General features: G+C 36.7%; 1 protein-coding gene across 1 annotated transcript; it reads left to right on the top strand.

Moving 5' to 3' along the window:
* Positions 1-20,419: 20,419 nt before the first annotated feature.
* On the top strand, positions 20,420-20,762 carry LOC120267320 (40S ribosomal protein S5-like). The gene is made up of 2 exons (XM_039274977.1): positions 20,420-20,600; positions 20,692-20,762. Exons 1-2 carry the CDS (start codon positions 20,420-20,422, stop codon positions 20,760-20,762), a joined length of 252 nt encoding a protein of 83 aa, XP_039130911.1.
* Positions 20,763-22,171: the final 1,409 nt, after the last annotated feature.

Below are 22,171 nucleotides of genomic sequence, written 5' to 3'. Positions count from 1 at the left end.
TTAATTCTAGGTGAAAAGTCCCTAACCCCTTATAAGGTTTCAGGAGATAAATCTCTCAATCTCATGCCTCACACCAAATATGTGAAAACGCTCCTTGCATGTGACCCGTAAGTGCACGGGTTTGTCGAAGTAATAAATTCCCAGGTGAGTGGTGTATCGTATCCACAAGGAGTAGGGAATAAAAATACTTAAATTGTACTTAACCAATCGAAGATGGAATAATGATTTTGTTCATAAAATGTAACTAAAGCAAGAATAAAAGAAACAAGAAAGAGAGAAGCACAAATAGATGAGAGGTCAGGCAATCGATAGAAGTGGGGTACTCAGATATTGTTCCACCTAGGACAATTTCTTCAAGTGTAAAATCAACTATTATATCTCTTGATTGACGCTTAATGAGTCGTGGAAATCCTTAAACATACGGTCCCAAACCTAAGGCCAACAGTGACTAACTCTACACTATGTCTCGGTGGAGAAATCAATCAATCTCAACACCTCACACTGTGCAGAGTTGCAAGACACTCTAGGGATTCCAAGTAATAAACCCTATTCCAATGTATAGATCTAACCCTTTGGTCCAGGTGAAAGACCACTAGTCGCAATTAAGCCCTAGGTGCTAAAGTCACTTCAATACTTCACTCTGTTGCCTGTGCAACTAAGCCCCAGCGGAGGTCATCCCTTCGCCTATTCACTCTACTATAACCGCAAAGAACTCCTGGAACGTGGAGCTAGGATGAATCACATCGGAGGGAAAAGGGGACGCTTCGCTATCTCTTGACTCAACCTCTTGACCCTCTCCAATCTTGCAATGTCTAATCCTCATGGTGTGTCACTCACTCACAAAGGTTACCAAAGTAGACTCTCAACCTTAGTGTCACTCTAAGGGAGAAATCATGCAACAAGCATTCAAGATTGAAACCCAATTAAAGATATCAATTAAGGAAAATATAATAGAAGATTAATGAAATAGATACATCCTAGGGTTCACAAATCCAAGTATCCACTAGGGGTTTAATTCTCCATGGAGCTAGTTACAAACAATGAAATCGAATGTAAAAACAAGTAATCCATAGAGAAACCCCCTCGGTATCCATGTCGATGATCTTGTAGAGTAGCCTTGTCTTCTCCAAAGGTCCCCTTGTCAAGCCTAGGGCACACCTCGCCAGATCAGTACCAATGAAAGCTCCCCAAATAGCTATCTTCCAAGCGGAGCGCGGTGTTGAAGCCATAGAACCTCCCCAAAAGCCTTGTCAATACCTCTCTAAACCCTAGCGGCAAGTCTCTCAAAAGTTGGAGAAAAGATGGGAAAGAAGATGCTGAAATTAGGCTGAATCGCGAGTTTAAAAGGGCTGGAATCGAGGATCCACACGGGCCTGGGGAATTTCCAAACACCCCTGTGGATTCTCTGGAAATCTCATTTTCAGCTGACCGTGAACATTACTTCTACAGTAAATTGGTTCATTGTTTTACTACAGTAATCTGCTATAATACCAGTCAGAAACACTCCAGAATCCATTTTTCATCGAGGTAACATAAACAGGCACACGTTTGCGCCGTAGATCACGTCGCTTCTTCAATAAATGGCCTCATTGGTGAAGATCTTGCTATCAATGCACAAATTGGGATACTCAAATGTGACTGTCTCTGTGCCCCTCCACATCATTGTACTCGCTTGAATACCCGGAGGTTGGCACACATTCTCGTATCTTGAGCTTGACTTGTGTCTTCGCATTTGTTCCTTCCCCAAGATTTTATCAAATAGTGCATTCATGATCTACATTGGCTTCTTTTCTCAATATTTATCTTCGTAACCCTACATGCGCAAAAGAACACAAATATACCTGTATTAGGGCTTAAACTTGATAAAAATAATGCTCATCATAAGGAAAGAATACTTCGCATTCTTATCGCACAAGCACTTATCAATATGGTTGCATAACGCTTAAGGAATACGGAGATAGAATACACCACTCGGAGGGGAAAGGGGATGCTCGACTATCTCATGACTCACCCTCTCAAGCCTCTTCAATCTTAGGATTCTAACCCTAATGGAGACCTCTCTCTCACCAGGGCAACAAATCATGTAAATTGAACAACCATAAGATCAATAAGGCAAGCAAGTATTAGGAAAAAAAAGATTGAAACTTAACCAAACTCGGATTAAATAGAAACACTAAGAAAATCCACAAAAGATTAGAATCCTAGGGTTCACAAGTCCAAATACTCTCTAGGGATTTAGCTCTCCATGGAGCAATATACAAAATAAACCATCAGTGAATGAAAGTATATAAAATCCATAGAAATAAACCCCCTATATATGAACTAATAGCCTTGATGGAGAGCTTCGACTTCTTGATGGAATCCACTCTGAAGCAAGGATTGTTGGTGGCTTCCTTGATGCTATGACGGAGAAGGAATCGATCAAAAAGTTGGTGAAGCAGCGCCTCCTAAGCCACAAAAATCACCTCTCCAAACCTTAGCCGTCTCACCCCTTAAGAGCCACACAAAAGATGTCAAAAGAATAGGGTAAAACGGCTATTTATAATCAGAAATCGGGTTATCACGTACCTCCACGCAACCGCATAAGCTGCTGAATTTCCCACGAGACTGCATTGAATTGCCATAGTACTCTTCATAAAACAAAGCTCACACACTCTTCTCTTGAGGCAACATGGTCAGGCATACATCCACATGGTAAGTTATGAGACTTTTCATCATCGAATCATCATTGGGAAGCTCTTACATTCTTCAAAAAAATAGGTACATAGGAGTGTGACTGCCTTTGTGCCCTTCCAACTCATAATTTAGCTTGAATTCTCTTAGAAATTGGCACACACCCCTATGTACATGAGCTCTTCTTGTGTCTTGATCCTTAGGTTGCACAAAAACTCCCAAAATGTGTCTTTATAACCTATCTTTGCTTCTTTTTCTTCCTTCAAGACATTCACAACCTAATTGCACAAAAGAACACCAAATACACTTTATGAGACATAAACCATAATAAAAGTGATGCTCAAAGCATGTAAAACATATATAGAAATATGTCTATTCAAGCACTTATCAGTTTGACACAATATACCTTATCTATAGTTGCTCACCCAACCTCTATCCCCTATTCAAGATCTATGCACAATCGATTTCTCATTCCAAATCATGCAAATCAAACATACATTGGAAACATTAGCTTAAATGAATGCAAGATGATCAAGCACAAATAGGAGATTCGCAAGATGCACTTCAATAGAATCAATATGAGAATAGAAGATATTCAAATACACCCTACTTTCTAGGTTCCCTAATTCAAGGTACCAAGGAAGGATTTAGTTCCTTATGTTAAAGAGGTTCATAATACAACCCAAAAGAGTAGACATATATGAAAACATAGAAAAAAGCCTTCCTCAATGCTTCTCCTATCTCCGACAAATGGAACCCTAGCCAATGAGGATGACTCCTTGTCCTCAATCTCCCTCTATAGGGCTGATATCGCAATCTTCGATCACTCCTCAATCAACTCCCCTCAATACCCAGTGAAGCCCTAGCCTCCTTTCCAAGTATTTGTAAAAAGTCCATCGAAAACTTAACTTCCAAACTTTATATCTATAGGATCAAGATAGTGCATGGCTTTGCTTGAGTCGTGCTCTTTGTCTTGGGCACTCTGGACTCCGTTTTTTACAAAAATACAATCTCCAAAAATCAACACACCTTGGCTTAAGGAAGCATGGCTGTGCTCTTGGGTATCTGGCCATGCTTAGGTTATGCTTGGCCATCAATTAAAAATGTATTACTTTTTAAAATCTTAAAGAAACCAATACATTTATTGAGAACCTTTCGATTTGTAATCTCATATCATAGCTGTTCATCTCCACTCTTTTCTAGATCAAAGACATGACTAGTAATTTCTCCTATAGGGAAATCATTACACCTCATTAGTACTAGTCATACCATGAACAATTAATTTAAACATTTAAAAACAAATTGAAGGTTAAAAAAATGAACATGATAAGTACATAATCATAATGCAAATAGCGGAAAAAGATAAAGATGAGCAATAAAAATTTTGTTCAAAAAAAAAAGATAACCAAAAAAAAGCTTGACAAACAATCTGGATGGGTAAAAAAGGAACCAAGTTCATTGAACATGAAGAAAATGATCAAATTGCATATATGCTCTGTCCCACATGGGTAAGAAAGGAACCAAGTTCATTCAACAGGGTAAGAAAGGTACCAAGTTCATTCAACATGGGTAAGAAAGGAACCAAGTTCATACAACATGAACCAAGTTCATTTAACATGAAGAAAATGATCAACATGAATACTATAAAGATGAAAACTTTTGCTCTAAAGTTGGTGTCCCACTACATTTTTTTCAAAACCATAAAAGAGAATACTGATATTCCCTGCAATTAGTCTAATTTAGTATAGAATGACAATTCAAAGGCTATATGTGAACAATTTTCTGTTGTTGAACTTCATTATTGCAAAAAAAAAAAAAATCATCAATTATTTAAGCTATAATAAAATGACATAAAGCTAGTATAGTTCCTATGCCAAAAATTATTGCTCATGCAAATTTTGGGCCATACACATATGATGTACAAATATAGACATGCCTCTAAAATCTAAACCAGAACATGAGTGGCAATTATGTGTTGAAAGCCATACTATTAGTATTTTACTTGAAGGTGATAGTTAACTCAAGCCATCAACTACAATTAAATTATCAAGGCAAAGAATTATAAGCAATATAACATATAAAAGAAGAAAACTCTCACTAATAATTATTATGAGGAAGAAAAATAAAAGTGGATATAAGAAGTTACTTATATCATTGACTCATATTACAAGTTGTAACAACACACAAGGAGAATTTAAAATCATTGTAGAAACCATCAAATATGTGCTAAAAACACATTTAGCACAAAACAAGCAAAAATGTCTAATAAATCAATTAACTTGCATAAATTTCATGGCTCACCAATTTTCATGGACAATGCACCAACAACCTATAGAGAAAAAAAAATTAAGCCAATTGCTTCTGCAATGAAAAAGAGTTGAAAGAATAACTCAATAGAATGACATATACTATTAAACTAAAGCACATCCGGGTGGTTCACTCCCCACAAGTGTATGGATCATGTCAAATACTAAATTGTACTCCAAATTACTAAGGATTTCTATACAACTATAATTTTATTATCTATCCTAACACAGAATTGATTGAAGAGAAATTGAAAATAAATAAATTGCTTAAGATTGCTAACCAAGAGGAATTGCCACTTACAGGCAAATCAATCACAACAGAGGTAATACAAAAAAAGAATCCACCTAGGGTTTTAATAAAATGTAGATGATGTTAAGCCAACAACTAAAAGGTAATAGACTAAGGGTTCCTGGAGTGTATTAATTCCCTCTCTCAAGGAGATCAACTACTAATCTCCATGTTGCATTAGCATTTTAGAGAACCTAAATCTCGGGAGGGTTATGAGAATAAGGCATTTGTAAAAGTCATCTTCCTTAATATTCTATCTCTAGTTGTACTAACAATTCCCTCTTTGAGGTAGATTTACATGCAAGGAGGAATTTGCTCATCGCTCACTGGAATTGAAATAGAAAATCCGGGCTATCGCTATATAGATATCCATTGCAACAAAAGAACACTCAATAGAATCTCAAAACCCAAATAACCAAATGATGATTAGCATCCAATATATTATTACATGTTAACCCTAGGTTTCATTATGCCCAGATACCTAACAAATTAGTACCCCCGTGAAAGGAGAACACAAATCCAACACAAGGAATTACAAAGCAATGAAAATAAACATGAAAACTTTCTTAGCCTACAAATCTTACTGTATAGATGAAGAAACACAGAAGAACCCCCCATGATGCCAATAGTATCTCTTCCAAGATGTTTCCATTGAATACTTGATACTAATGTGCTTCATGTGGTGTATCTTTGTGTTCCCTTCCTCTCCATGTAATGGTGGCTCAAAGGATGTCCCCCAATTGAAAGCTCTCATTCTCAACCATAAGCAACATCTTAAATAGGTTCACCATCTATGGGTAGGCATGTGTCAATATGGGAGCCCGTATGGGATGAAACTCATGTTAATGTAGCTGGAAAACCATTTGCTCAATCATATGGAGCATATGAATGCCTATATGAAATTCTAGAGATTGATATGCCCGTATGGTAACCCATATGCCCCGAAAATGCCTCTTCTTGACTTCTTCGAATGGGGAAAACATAGCAATAATGCATATGAGCATATGGTAGCTCATATGGGCCCTTTTTAACTCTAAACTTCTTTATTTTGCAGTGAAACAACGTCCAAATTCTCCCTCATAATAGGATGACCTTAATCTTGCGCTATAAACCAAAATACAATTAATGAAGTACAAGTGGGTGGCATTTTTATTGAATATGCATGCAAAGTGTACATATAAATGATATAAGATTTACCATATTTAAACACTTATCACAACCTTTAACTTTCATCAAAGGTACAATATTAAACTAGTATATTTGGCATTTCTAACTACTAATATGACTATGAATCTATAAATTTAATAGGTTACAAGAGCAGTTGATCTAGATCAATGGCATTAGTTGTTAGATTGTGCCATAAAAATAAATAAATAAAACATAAAATTCTACTTCACACTTTTTTTAATAGGTCAAAATAATTTATTTGAGTTCTACCTAGAAAGGAAACATTAATTTTAATGCTAGGGAAAATTATTTTAACACTTATTTAATGTTAAATGAGTTTTTTACCCTATAATGACAAATATCAATCCACTCATTTCTCTTATATTACTGTTATAGTCTAATTGATCAATGCATATATAAGCCAATGTTACATATATAATTTAAGCCATATTATTAAAATTAGCTTCAAAATAATAGTAAATTATTAAAATTTTCTTTACATAAAATTCTATAGCCATATTAAATAGAAAGATTGACAATAATTACATTGACTAAGCCATACAAGTCATACAATACAACCGCATTTAATAGTTTTGATGATTTTCTTCTTTGTTCTTTTGCTAAAACCAAAATTTCAATTACCAAATAGCCTATGCATTTAGCAAGCTATTTTGATTAAAAGGGGTAAAAGAGTCAATGGTTGAACTATTCAATAAGCTTTCTTAATATCATAACTACTTTCCTTTTCAAGAATATGAATCATTAAAAATAAAAACTACAATGAATATTACTAAACTATAGCACACATAGAAATTCAAACCACCTAAATTCAATAAAATTAACTTCTTAGGTTTCTATGAAACAATGATCATTAGATCAAAATTAGGAAAAATCAAAGAACACAGATATTTTTATGATTAAGAGGGTTAAAGTTCGAATCTAAGAGGAAGGGGCTCAAATCGATGGATGGTCATTAAGTCTCTGCGATCTTTTGTAAATGACATCACTTGCACTTAGTAGATCAGTGAAGATGGGAAAAAAGGGATAGTAAATTTGTATGGAAAATCTTGCCAATATTCATTAAAAGCATAAGCTACTAGATTGATGAAGTAGGGCATTGATCTATACTTCTTTTTTAGAGGGAAAAAAAAAAGGCGAAAGAGACAAAGATTATTAGAATGAAAGAAGGGTTGGGAAGAACTTCTTTCCAATGAAACCACCAGAGAATGTTAGAGTTCATTAGAAAACCCTAGGAAAATTTTCCAATGGAGAGAGAGGGACAGAGACAGAGACACACACGAGAGAGAGAGAGAGAGAGAGAGAGAGAGAGATCTAAAGTGAGCATATCTCATGTGTGAATAAAGTGGGATGACAATAAAGCAAAAGTAAATTGCTCTAATTTCATTGAAGAAATGCCTTCAATTTCCTTTAAAATTTGAGGAAGTTAAAGAAATGGAAAGGGTATTTGGAAATCATGCATCTAACTTTGGTGTTCACTTTAATGACTCAAACACATCAAAGTCTACCAAAATTACCCATTTCCTATTTTAGTGCCCTTTCTAAAATGGACCACACACCTCCTTCAGGTATGAGTTCCCTTGATTTTGATATTAACAATACTGGGAAGGACATTCACAATTTACAATCCTCTAACTTGATGTTTGTTAGTGGGTTTATTAACTAAAAAATAGGATGACTTGCTAATTAATAATTTCTTATTTCTACGGATTTATTGTTATTTGCATCTCAAGAATCTTAACTTTAATAAGAGGAGATTAATGATAAGTTTCAAATTCAATAGGAAGAAGAGAATTTGCAATGTTTTCTCTCCAACATTATCCTCTCCTTGTGTTTTTCATCATGGTATCAGAGCTTTGCTTAAATTTGGCCTGACTAAACACCATGTTGCAAAGAAAGATGTATAGGAAGCCATTAGCAAGGTCAAGTAAAGAAGATGGTTCTGAAGATGTGTCAAGCACATCTCAACCTACCCCTACAATCATTCCCACTACAAACTCGATAAATCTGAATTATTCTTCTTTGCAAATTACAGCATGCAAATTTAATGGAAACTTTTTCATAAATGGTTAAGATCTATTCTTATGGTTGTGAAAGGAAAAGGTAAAGTAGGATACTTGAATGGTGTAACACATATGCCATCTACAGATGATCCTACGTATGTAGGTTGGAAGGCACAGAACTTGATGGTTATGGCCTGGCTAATTTTCTCTATGGAAGACCATCTCTTTAATACCAACATCCTATTTCCAACAGCAAAGAAGATCTAGGATTTAGTGGCTCTAACTTATTCAGATTTGGAAAATACTTCCCAAATGTTTGAAATCAGAAATGAGGCAAGAAATTTCTGATAGGAGAGAAGGAAGTCACTCAATACTACTATCATGAATTAACCAAAATTTGGCAAGAACTTGACTTATTTACAACTTCGTCTTGGAAAGATCCTTAGGATGTAGTGGTGTATAAAAAGATGGTAGATTGTAATTAGATATATGATTTTTTTGGCTGGGCTCTCCAAAAATATTAATGAAGTTCAAGGACAACTATTAGGAATTAAACCATTACCTCCGATCAAGGAAATTTTTGCAGAAGTTTGAAAAGAGAAATCAAGAAGAAGGGTTATGCTGGGAATGCAGGCTCCAAGTATGGAAGAATCGGTTCTCATTGTGTGAAGTAAAAGGGATAAGGAGAAACAAAAATCTACAAAAATTGGTGTGAACATTGCAAAAGAAAACCCTATCATACTAAGGACACTTGTTAGAAGCTGCATGGCAAGCCCCTAAATTGGACTCTTACTCGTGCTCGTGTTGAATAACAGATTAGGAAAGGAGTCTAGGTTGGAATACATGAAGCAAAAAATAGGCCATCCACTTTTACAAAAGAACAAATTAAGCAGGTGAAACACTTGATAAATCAATCAAATTTGACATCCCTTATAGCACAAAAAAGTACTGATGTACTCTCCGCAAGTGCACGTATCATTATAATTAATACAGTAGTACCCCGCTAAGAGTAGGGTTGTCGAACCACAAGGATTAAACTTCGAGTACTAGTTGATCATCTAATATCTAGTTAATCCAAAGGGGTGATGAAGTGATTAAATACTAAACAAAAGGGAAAAGAACTAAAGGGTTGAAGAACCAGGTAGACTAGGGTTGAGTTTCGATAACAAGAGAACAATGCCCCGAGATAATTCCTATGTGCTCGAGATACTGACTTGAGTCTAATGCCTACCAAGGTACATTCTAAAATCCTTTTGGGTGCTCAAAAGCTCTGTTGCATCTGCGGCTCTCAAATAATCCAAGTTTTGCTAATGTAACTACGGGCTTCATGCATGCCAGGTTTTGCAATTACCAGGGGAAATCACAACTATGGTAATCCACACATGCCGAGTTTTACACAAGAAACTATACAAATCAAGCACGCTAAGTTATGCAACACAGTAAAAACATAAGAACACTTTAGAAGTCCATAGGCATTAGGAAAAAAGTAGTCAAAGTATAAAAAGAAACAAAATTCACAATCCCAGGGCACCGTGGTATGGTTAGCCCCTCATGAATTCATACAACTGAGAGTAAAAGATAAACACAAACAAGAAAGAAATCATGAATTCCTCCTTTTACAAAGACCTCTTCAGTTGTACAACAATAAACACCATAAAATGAGCAAACTCCACTTCTCCAGCATCTCTAGCTCAACCTTGATCCCCTTAGTTCCTGTGGTGATGACTGATCATCATTCCCTTGAAGGCTCCTCTGTTGGAGAAGAAGACTCCCGAACAAAAGATAAAAAGAAACCCTAAATCCGGGAGTTAAAAAGGAACTTTCGGGCTTGACACGGTCTGAGCACGGTCGTGCTCAGATCATGCTATCCTTGGACTTCTTAGTGAAAAATGGCTAAGGGTCATCTAGACATAATCACGGGGACAGCATGGTCATTCCCCCACGGGCCCGGTGTGAGCATGCCCATAAAAGGAGCACGCAGACTGTGCTTCCCTTGAAACCATAAGTGACTCTTATCCAGAGATAATCACGGGTAGCAACCACCCCCATGCTCCAACTGTGCTCCTGCTAAAAAGTAGAGGAATCCCATTTAGAGAAACCATTGGGAGATGGCACACCCGTGCTAGCATTGGAAACTTCCACAAATTGTCTTCGTCATGCTATTTTGTCCCTGATTTCACTCCATATGTGTTATGAGCCCTAAAAGCCAGCACCAAGTACAAACATACCCAGAATAGCGTCATTCATAAACAAAAAATGCTAAAAGAAGAGCAAAAGAGTACACTGGAGGTATGAAAAATACGATTTGAAATGCACTCCTTAGGTACAGATCTTACTATTTTTTGTGGCATAATAGGAGAGAAAAACCATGGATCATTAACTCGGGTGCAACTAATCATATGATGGGATGTACACAACTATTTTCCGCATATTTGCTTTGTTCAAGAAATTATATGGTGGCAATTGCAGATGGATCAACATCCGTGGTACAATAAAAATAGGTTCCAATATGATGCTAAAGGGAATTCTGCTTGTGCCAAATTTAACATGAAATCTATTACCAATGAGTAAAATAACTAAATATGTGGATTGTAAAGTGACATTCTCTCCTTGTACATGTATTTTCCAAGACCGGTCAATAGAGAAGAAGATTGGCAATGATAGGGAGCTTAATGGTCTTTATTATTTTAAGGATGTTCATGTAGGTAGTGTTTGGATTGAGGGAGTGATCCCCAAGGCATGGTGATCACTCCCACTTTTGGTGCATACCCATGTTTGGGTATGCACCAATAGGATTGGGGATGGGAATGAGGGGGGCTTCATCCCCTCAAAACCCATATTGCTCATGCCCCCAAAATTGGGGGGCATGAGCATTCCTTCCCTTTTTTGCCTTTTTAATTACCAATATACCCTTAATAAATAAAAAAATTAAAAATTAATTATTCTTAAATATAATTAACTTTGGTACTATACTATGTAATATTATTCATTTACATTAAAGGATATAAAAGTAATTTTACATGACTTCTCTTTCTTACTTTTTTTTATTACCACTTTTTATTCCTTCCAACCAAACACTATCTTCATTCCTATCCCTATTCTTTTATTCCTATCCCCAATCCCCATCCACCACTCCCGTTCCCATTCCCATGCCTATTCCGTGAACCAAACGGAGGGGTAGTGGAAAGGAAGGCCTACAATATTGGAAGTAATTCACCTCCCAAAATTCAACAAATAATGTTATTGCATTATAGGTTAGGAGATCCTAGCCTCTCTTATTTGAAATTCATGTTCCCTAAGTTGTCCAAAACCAATAATAAATTTTAGTCTGAAATATGCCAATTAGCATAACATACTCATGTCTTTTCTTCTCCTAGACCTTATCATGCATCTAATCCTTTTGTATTGCTTCATAGCGATATTTGAAGGACATCTCATATTCCAAATTTAACCCAAAAAAAAAAAAATGGTTTGTTACCTTTACTGATGATCATTCTCTGGTCAGTTAGGCATATTTTTCAAAGGATAAATCTAAAACAAGTGAGGTTTTTCAGCAATTTCATTCCATGATTAAGGCCCAATTCTAGGATTGTTGAATGCTAATTTTGGATAGTTTATAACAACAGATGGGATTATTCATCAAAGTTCCTGTGTGAGTACACCATAACAAAACAGAATTGTTGAATAAAAAAACTGTCACGTGTTGGAAGTTGGCTGGGCCTTATTATTTACATTCAACTTACCAAAACAATTTTGGGGGGATGCAATTTTGACAACCACCTATCTCATAAATAGAGTTCCTTCCCGTGTTTTAAAATTTTGAAGCCATTAGAGATTTTATCTGATTTTTACCCTGAGTTTTGTTTATCATTTTCATTGGATTTGAAAGTTTTTGGGTGTACTGTATTTGTCAACATAGAGATAAATTTGCCCTAGGTCCTATAAGTACATTTTTAGTTTATTCTACAAGACAAAGAGGGTGTAGGTGTATAAAGAAGAAAAAAAAATATTTTGTGTCAAGGGATGTTACTTTTTTAAAAAAAAAATCTTGAACAAGTTGTTGGACCCACATCTTCAGCTGAAATTTACCCAAAGAAATCCCTAGAAAAATAGTGACTCAAACTTCGTAATCTTGCCCCAATCAACTTCACAAAATTTGATTGACTGACAAGTTTCTAATTATCAGCATCCATCTCTAATTTCTTACCCAAAAACTCAAAAAACAAATAGCCCAAAGTCTAAAATACAAGAAAAAAAATCAGTGTGACTTGCAATTGTTTGAGCAGACCTATTCACGATGGAGAATCCGAGGAATTAATATTAAGCAAATGTCTACTCACTATCATGAATCAAATTCAATGTCTGAAACTGGGGAGAAGATAGATGAGTTAGACATTCCTATTGCAATAAGAAAAGATATAAGATCATGCGTACAACATCCTATGTCAAATTTTGTGAGGTATGATCATTGACACACCCTTTTGTGTGTGAACCGCAAGTGCACGGGTTTGTTGAAGTAATAATACAATGGAGAGTGGGTAGCCATATCCACAGGGAAAAGTGATCAGAAACACAAAGATTTCTATTTAACTAGAATGAAGATGAATCGATAGTGGTGTGAACAAAATCAATGAAAATAGAAATAAGAAAAGAAGAAGGAGGCGCAAATAAAAGATAGTGTTTATATATAAATAATATAACGCATGTCCTAATACAATTCAATGTCCTAATGGAAACCAAATCCCAATTTAATGTAAATTCTAATATATCCTAATCATAGATATATTTAGAATTAAAATTTAAATGTCCTAATCTTAATCTTAATTGATTATTTGGTTGTCTTGGACTAGAATGCAAATTCCAAGGTAAATACAAAATGCAAATTACAAAATTGCCCTAGAGAACATATCTCGAGCCAAAAAATGAAAATCACAAAATTGCCGCTGAGATCATATCTCGAGGCAAAATGCAAATTAGAAGATTATCCTTAAGAACACATATCTCGAGGCAATCTCAATCTTCGGATAACCAAACACACATCCCAAGACGATCTTAAATTTCATGTAGCCTGAGAGCAGATCTCGAAGCAACTGTAGAAATGCAAATCCTGAAGCACTTGAGCACACATCCCGAGGCAGATTCAGTTAAGTGAATTAAAAAAATAATAAAAATAATAATATTAAATATTTAATAAATAAATAAATAATGAATATATAATAAATAATAAATAATAAATTAATAAATTAATAAATTAAATAATAATAATAATAATAATAAAATAATAAATAAATAAATAATTTTCAAATTTAAATTTTCAAATTTGAAATTATTTAAAAAAAAATAAAAATTAATTAATTAATTAAAATTAAAATTAAAAAAAAAAGAGGAAAAGAATCCGATCTTACCTACTTCGTTGTGATCTCACGGGGGAGTTAGGGTTAGGATATGGATGATGGGATTTTTGGGATTACGATAAAGACGAAAAGGAAGTTCTTTTAAATAGGGGAAAAAGATGAGTGAAAAAGGGAGGACTAGAAAAAAAAACGAGAAAAGAAAAAAAAGAGGGTCTCTCTCTTGCTGATATAAAATATACATATATATATATAAAAGAAATCGCTGCCGCCGTCACCGCTGCTGCTGTTCATCGCTGTGGCATGCTTGAGTGGCTGAGATAATGTCGCCACGCATGCCGTCCTCTCGTTGTCGCTGCTCGTGGCCACAGTCTGTCAAGGAAGCCGCCATCGTGATTGAGTGCCTGAGATAATGCCGCCAATCATAACTGAAGCTTCCCGTTACCATTGCTGCTGTCGTCACTTGCCGTAGTTTGTTTGATGGTGTTGCTGCTCACCATGGTTGCTGCAAGTTTTCTCCTGCTGAATTTGCTTGCCAACTTTAGGATGATCTCCGAAATGAGACATGTTTATAAGCAAATGATGCAAGATGTCACATTTCCCAATATTTTCACATACAACACCATGATCAATGCCTGCTGTTGAAGCGCTACAAGACCCGGAACTCCCTCAAGATCAGCACTACCGACAACCCCTTCACTAGAGACGTCTTGGCGAGCAATCTCTTTCCATAGCCTTCTCCCCTTCTTCCCATATGGGAACCTCTCCCGATCATCCTTTTTCCTCTCCAAACCTTGTCTCTAAACCAGGATTGGAGTTCCCAACCAGTGCGCACCTTCTCAATCTCCATTGATGATATAGGGATGTGGCAATGAGGACCTGTTTTCCCGCGTTGGCATGAGCCCGAGGAGGTCCTATTGCGAAGGTTCCGCTGCACGGTAATAAAGGCTGGGATTATCCGAGAGTTCCATCGCCACATGTTCTTTGAGGACGCCCAAGTCAAGAAGAAGCGCAAGTCTCGCGAGGCCATGCTCAAGAATCGCAACTGGTCTCACAAGCCAAAGTCTCCCTTAAGATGCTAGAAGAAGAAGTTACTGAAGAAGGCATCACTGAAAAAGCCAAAGAAAGAGGACGAAGGAGACAATTGGAATTTCTAGAAGAAGAACTTCCTTACTGAATTCAGTACATATTAGACATTGTCCTGTTGTTGAACTGTGTGCTTGTAGTCTACCTACAACATCAAATTCTGAGGAAGATCATTACATCACCATACTGTTAAGTGTGATATGAAACTAATTGATAAAGAAGCTATTGGGTGTAATGATGCTTGATCAATGGAGTGCAAGGAAGAGAAGTGATTGACAAATGCATGCTACTGTAGACCTGATGCTGTTTGTGGACTAGACGAATGGGAATGCAAGCAGTGGAAAGGAGTAGTCAACCTTTGATGTGTGTATGAACATGAAAGGCTTTCATCACGTATTACTTTATGTTTGGTTTTTGTTTAACTTGTATGTTTTTGCTTTTATCATGACTTTTGTTTACATGAAACTATGTGCCAACTTTTGGGCTTTATTTAAGTTGTAATCCTTCTTTGAATTCAGTCAAGCAAGTGAAGTACTGTTATCTTTAAACTTCTCCCTATTCTCTACATCATCTACTCACTTGTCTTCTTCTCTGTATCCTCTACTCTCCTCAGCAAAAGTCCAACAGTGGTATCAGAGACTTAGGGTATGGCAAGTAGCTACAACGGGGTGAATGTCTCACAACCTGGGGTTCTAATCTTCACCGGAGAGGCGTATGATCACTGGAGTATTTTGATGCGGGCTTTGTTTAAATCCCAGGAGGTGTGGGAGATAGTTGAGGATGGTTTTGATGACAAAGATGAGGTTGAAGCAAGATTGAGGGAGAATCGGAAGAAAGACTCCAAGGCTCTCTTTCTCATCCTTCAATCACTGGATAGGAAAGTGTTCTCAAGGGTGAAGAACTCTACAACCGCACATGGAGCTTGGACCTTTTTGAAGAATGAGTTCCAAGGATCTGCCAAAATTGTTGCTGTGAGAAAACAAAGGTTGTGGCATCAATTCGAAACCAGTCGGATGAAAACTCATGAAACCATCCAAGAGTATGTGGCAAGAGTGATGGATGTTGTCAACCAGCTGAGAGACTATGGAGGAGAAGTAATTGAAAATGCTATTGCTGCCAAGGTATTGAGAACTCTATCACCTAAGTTTGAGCATGTTGTTGCAGCTATTGAGGAGTCAAATGATCTTGAATAGCTCACTATTGATGTGTTAAGCGGGTCCTTACAATCACACGAAGATAGAATGATTTATGCAAGCACGGGGAGTGAAGAAAATGTACTCCAAGCTAGGACAAAAGGTCCAAGAGCAAAGGCTGCATTACTATCTTCAGATGGAGTTCAAAGCAGAGGTGTTGAGATACAGCCGTGCAGAGGTCGAGGTAGAGTATCATTTCGGGGAAGAGGTGTAGGTAGAGGAAGAGGTAGAGGTGCTGACCTGAGAGGAGTCCAAGAAGGAAACATGCCAAATAGAAGGCAAGTGTAATACTATAACTGTAAGAGATATGGGCATAAGAAAGCTCAATGCTGGTTCATAAACAAGGAGACTAACATGGCTCAACATACAGAGGTTAGTAATGTGTTTATGGTGAAGAATTATGCTAACCTTGGTGATGGTTGTATTTGGATTGTGGATAGTGGTTGTTCAAACCACATGTCCGGCAATCAAAACTTGTTTCATGATCTAGTAGAGACAAGAGACCAATCTGTGAAGCTAGGAGATGATAAAGAGCTACAGATAGCTGGCAAGGGAGCAGTAATGATCAAAGCAAGCTCAGGAGAGATGAAGATTCTAAATGACATTCAATACGTTCCTCATCTCGCACATAACCTATTAAGTGTAGGACAACTGATGAGGTCTGGCTACATAGTCACATTTGATGAAGAAATATGTTTCATCAAAGACAAAAAAATAGGAGTGCAAGTTGCTGCGGTTTCGATGACCAAACACCACATGTTCCTTCTCGAACTTGATCAAGTTGGGCGAGCAAGCATCGCAACGAGCAACCACATAACCTCCATACTCTGGCATAAGAGGTATGGATACTTGAACTTTCAGGGATTGTAGAGCTTGCATAAAGGAAGCTTTGTGAGTAGACTTCCAAGCATAGAGCTCACAGGTGTTTATGAAGGGTGCAACATTGGCAAGCAGGCTAGGCATTCATTTTCCAGCAATGGGGTGAACCATTCCAAGGCAACACTTGAGCTCTTGCACGCTGATATATGTGGCCCGATGCAAGAAGAATCACTGGGAGGAAACCTATACTTCCTCCTATTCGTGGATGATCATACCAGGTACAATTGGGTATATTTTCTCAGGCGAAAGGCACAAGCTTTTGAAGAGTTTCTGAAGTTCAAAAAACTTGTTGAAAATCAGTTGGGAAAGAAGTTAAGGTGCATTAGAACAAACAATGGAGGTGAGTTTACATCAAAAGAATTCACCAAATATTGTGAAGAAGAAGGTGTTCAAAGGGAACTCACACCTCCATACACACCTGAGTTGAATGGTATAGTTGAAAGGAAGAACAGGACTGTGATGGAGATGACCCGATGTATGATGAAGGAGAATCAAGTTCCAAATTTCCTTTGGGTTGAGGTTGTGTCCACAGTTGTCTATTTGATCAATAGGTCTCCAACAAAAGTAGTACAAGGAGAAACTCCCTATCAAGCACCACTGGCATGAGACCTTCAGTAAAGCATCTGAGAATCTTTGGTTGTTTGGTCTACATGATGACTAATTCAAATCATCTTAGGAAACTAGATGCCAAATCAGAGAAACTTGTATCTGTTGGCTACTCCACTGTATCTAAGTCTTATAGGTTGTTTAATCCTATAACTAGAAAAATGTTTGTGAGCAGGAACGTAAAGTTTGATGAAGGTGCAAGGTGGTCTTGGGAGATTCCAATCCAAGGAGAACAAAGACAAATTTTTCAAGGCTTAGAAGAGGAGACTCATGTCTCTACGAAAGAAAGAGAACCAACACAAATTGGTGGTGGGACCGTAACATCAATTCAAAGCTCACATGAAGGAGAACCAACACAAATTGATGGTTGCCCACAACATCAATTCAAAGCTCACATGCAAACAATGAAGATGAAGGTTCATCTACTCCATTAAGGTATAAGTCTATGAGAGACATTTATGACTCATGCTCTTTTGTATTAAAAGTAGCAGATCCAGAAACATATTTAGAGGCTGCAAAGGAGGTTGAATGGCAAGAAGCAATGGAGACCGAAATGAAGGCAATCGAAAGAAATTCAACTTGGTATCTCACTGAGCTACCTGAGGGAAAGAAAGCTATTGGTTTGAAGTGGGTTTATAGAACAAAGTTGCACTCTGATGGCACGATTGTCAAAAGGAAGGCGAGGCTTATTGTTAAAGGCTATGCACAAACACAAGGCATAGATTTTGAGGAGACCTTCGCACCTGTTGTGAGAATGGAAACCATTCGGGTGTTTCTCTGTGTTGCTGCTCAACGACAATGGGCGGTCTTCCAGCTCAACGTGAAGTCGGATTTTCTGAATGACGAACTGAATGAAGAGGTGTACGTTTAACAACCTGTAGGCTTCATGGTGCAAAGCAAAGAGCATCTTGTCTACAGGCTTGACAAGGCCTTGTATGGACTGCGCCAAGCTCCTCGAGCTTGGTATAGTAAAATTGATGAGTTTTTATGTTCATAGGGCTTTGAAAGGAGTATCAATGAACCAACTTTGTACAAGAAACTGGTGGGAGGTTCAGAGGTGTTGCTGGTATGCTTGTATGTAGATGACATTATCTACATGGGAACTTCAATGCAATTGTCCAGAGAGTTCAAGGAAATCATGATGCAGAGGTTTGAAATGTCAGACCTTGGATTGCTGCACTATTTTCTTGGCCTTGAGATCAATCAAGGCATGAAGGGTATTCACATTTCACAGAACAAGTATGCTGGAGACTTGCTTAAAAAATTTGGAATGAGCAACTCCAACCCAACTCCAACATCCATGAATTCAAATGAGAAACTAAAGTTGAATGATGGTTCACCAAGTTGTGATGAATTTCGGTATAGAAGCATGGTCGGAGGGCTCATGTATCTCACACATACTCGACCTGATATTATGTATGCAACTAGCATGGTATCCAGGTTCTTGTGCAAGCCGTCAGTGCAACACCATGGTGCAGTAAAGCGCATACTTAGATATATTGCAGGCACACAAGGACTAGGAGTGTTCTATGCTTAGTCCGAAAGTTTCAACTTGGTTGGATTTACTGACAGTGATTGGGCAGGGTCAATAGATGATCGGAGGAGCACATCTGGTAACATCTTCAAGCTTGGTTCATGTGTAATTACATGGCCATCAAAGAAGCAAGAGAGCACTGCTTTATCTTCCACTGAGGCAGAGTATGTTGCGGCTGCAACCGCGGCATGTCAAGCGGTCTGGCTTGGAAGATTAGTTCAAGACTTTGGAATTACTTCAATTGGTACAATAATCATGAAATTTGACAATCAATCTGCAATTTGTATTGCTAAAAATCCGGGCATGCATGGTAGGACAAAGCATATGGATATTAAGTATCATTATTTAAGGGAGTTTGTTACAAGTGGTTTTATTACTTTGAAGTTCTGTCCCACAAATGAGCAGCTAGCAGATATATGTACAAAAGCACTGTCCATTCAGAAGCATCTGAGTCTGCGCATGGAGTTACGAATGCAGTGTTTCAAATCATAGGAAGGTGTTAAGTGTGATCTGAAACTAATTGATAAAGAAGCTATTGGGTGTAATGATGGTTGGCCAATGGAGTGCAAGGAAGAGAAGTGATCGACAAATGCATGCTACTGTAGACCTGCTTTTGTTTGTGGGCTAGACGAATGGGAATGCAGGCAGTGGAAAGGAGTAGTCAACCTTTGATGTGTGTACGAACATGAAAGGCTTTTATCAAGTATTACTTTATGTTTGGTTTTTGTTTAACTTGTATGTTTTTGCTTTTATCATGACTTTTGTTTACATGAAACTATGTGCCAACTTTTGGGCTCTATTTAAGTTGTAATCCTTCTTTTGAATTCAGTCAAGCAAGTGAAGTACTGTTATCTTTAAACTTCTCCCTATTCTCTACATCATCTACTCACTTGTCTTCTTCTCTGTATCCTCTACTCTCCTCAGCAAAAGTCCAACACATACTACTTGAAAGATCGGGGTTATTATTATACGCTAAAAGTTTGGTGCAACCAGAGAATTCTTTGGTTCTTAAGCATTTAGGACTGGTTATAGGTTTGGAGAGTTTTCTGTTTTGATGTATATATTTCAGAAATACTCCAGGATTCATGCAAATTATAGAGCTCGTTATGATAAAAATAATAATAATAATAATAAATAACAATATAGGGAAATTATGATGGCATCTTCACTGGTTGCACCACTGAGTTTGTCTCCCGTGACTAGGACTTATCTGAAGATGAGGCCAAGAAGCAAGTTGAAAGCCAAACCAATGTAGCCATTATCTAACTGAAGGATGGCCAATCCGTTGTTGAGCGCTTGGCTAACTCCTTGATGATGCATGGTCGTAACAATGGCGAGAAACTGATTGTCAAACATGCCAGAAGGTTTACTCAAGTTATTGTTGATGTTGTTATTAACATTGAACCTAGAGAAGATGCAACTCGAATTGGTTTCGACTGGTGTGGTGAGATGTCAAGCTGTGGATATCTCTCCATTGAGGAGAGTGAACCAGGCAGTATATCTTCTGAATACTGGTGCTCGTGAGAGTGCTTTTAGGAATATTAAAACAATTGCTAAATGTCTTGCTGATGAACTTATCAATGCAGCAAAGGGCTTTTCCAACAATTATGCAATCAAGAAGGATGAGATTGAACGAGTTGCCAAGGCAAATCACTGATGGATATATACTGCAGACCTTTAGGCTTGGGGTCTTAGTTCAGCAATGGTTCCATTTTGAGAGCACAATAACTTGTTAGTTATGAATGCATGGTGTTGAGTTAATAAACCTTAAATTTAGCATAAGTTATTTGTCCATTTCGGATGCATGGGAACCATTATTTTATCCTTAAAAATCATTGGTGGTGCTATTATAAGTCAATAAATAAATAAATAATAAATAAATAAATAAATAAAATGAAGTTGGTGATGGTTTTTTTTAGAAGATGCCCATTGCAAGTTCACGTGCATGAGATAAAAAGATAGAAAAAGTGAGAAGCATGGATCCTCACGTGCCAAAAACAAATCAAATATAAAAAAAAAAAAATCAAAATCAAATAATAATAAAAAAGGGGTTCCACACTATGAAAAAGATAGATGTGCAAATCACCAAGTGATAAAAAAATGAGAAAAAAACATGCATGCCGATCACAGGGACATCCTTTTATTGGTGGCCAGCTGGCCAACTTGATAAGTATAGGATCCAGCATCATCTGATAACCTTCAGAAAATAAAAAAATGCATATGTACATGGCAAACAAATAAAAAAACTGAGAAAGCATGAATAATAATAATAATAATAATAATAATAATAATAATAATAATAATAATAATAATAATAATAAGTAGAGAAGCACGCATATGGACGTGGGGATAAAAAGATACATATAAATATAAAAAAAAATTGATGGAAAGCATGCTATAGTTTTGGGACATGCATTAAAAAAATAAATAAATAAAAATATATAATAAAAGACATGGGCCCACCATGAAGAGGTATACATGGACCAAGAAGCATGTTATGTATGCATATGGGTAAAAATAAATAAATAAGGGGCATGCATACGTTCGGAAAAAAAGAAAAGGGGGGGCATGCCTGCGTGCATGAAATTAAAATATATATATATAATAAAAAAATAATAATAATAATAATAAAATTAAAAAAAATAGTAATAAAAGGATGAGAAAACATGCTCATGTGCATGAGATAAAAAAAGTAAAAAAAAATGAATGAATGATGAAAATAAGAAACATGCAGATTCACGTGCATGTTTGTGCATGTTAAAAGAAGAAAGAGGCCCACGTGTCATACACATAGGTACATATATATATACTCAAATAAATAGAACCCACTATATTATGATATGTGTGGATTGAAATAAAAATAATAATAATAAAAAATTAAAAATTAAAAATTAAAAAAATAAAAAATAATAATAAATCTGAAAATGATATGCAAGCAATGGGATAGCACACTGCTAATCTCAAAGCAACGACAATGATGCTTATCTCGAGATGTGGTTAAATTTATCTCAAAGCAGCAATGAGATACCACGTGATGATAAGGCATAGATGGTGGTGGCCTATTCA

This window comes from Dioscorea cayenensis, chromosome 8 (genome assembly GCF_009730915.1).
Source record: "Dioscorea cayenensis subsp. rotundata cultivar TDr96_F1 chromosome 8, TDr96_F1_v2_PseudoChromosome.rev07_lg8_w22 25.fasta, whole genome shotgun sequence".
NCBI lineage: Eukaryota > Viridiplantae > Streptophyta > Magnoliopsida > Dioscoreales > Dioscoreaceae > Dioscorea > Dioscorea cayenensis.
This window is presented reverse-complemented; position numbering and strand designations above follow the sequence as displayed.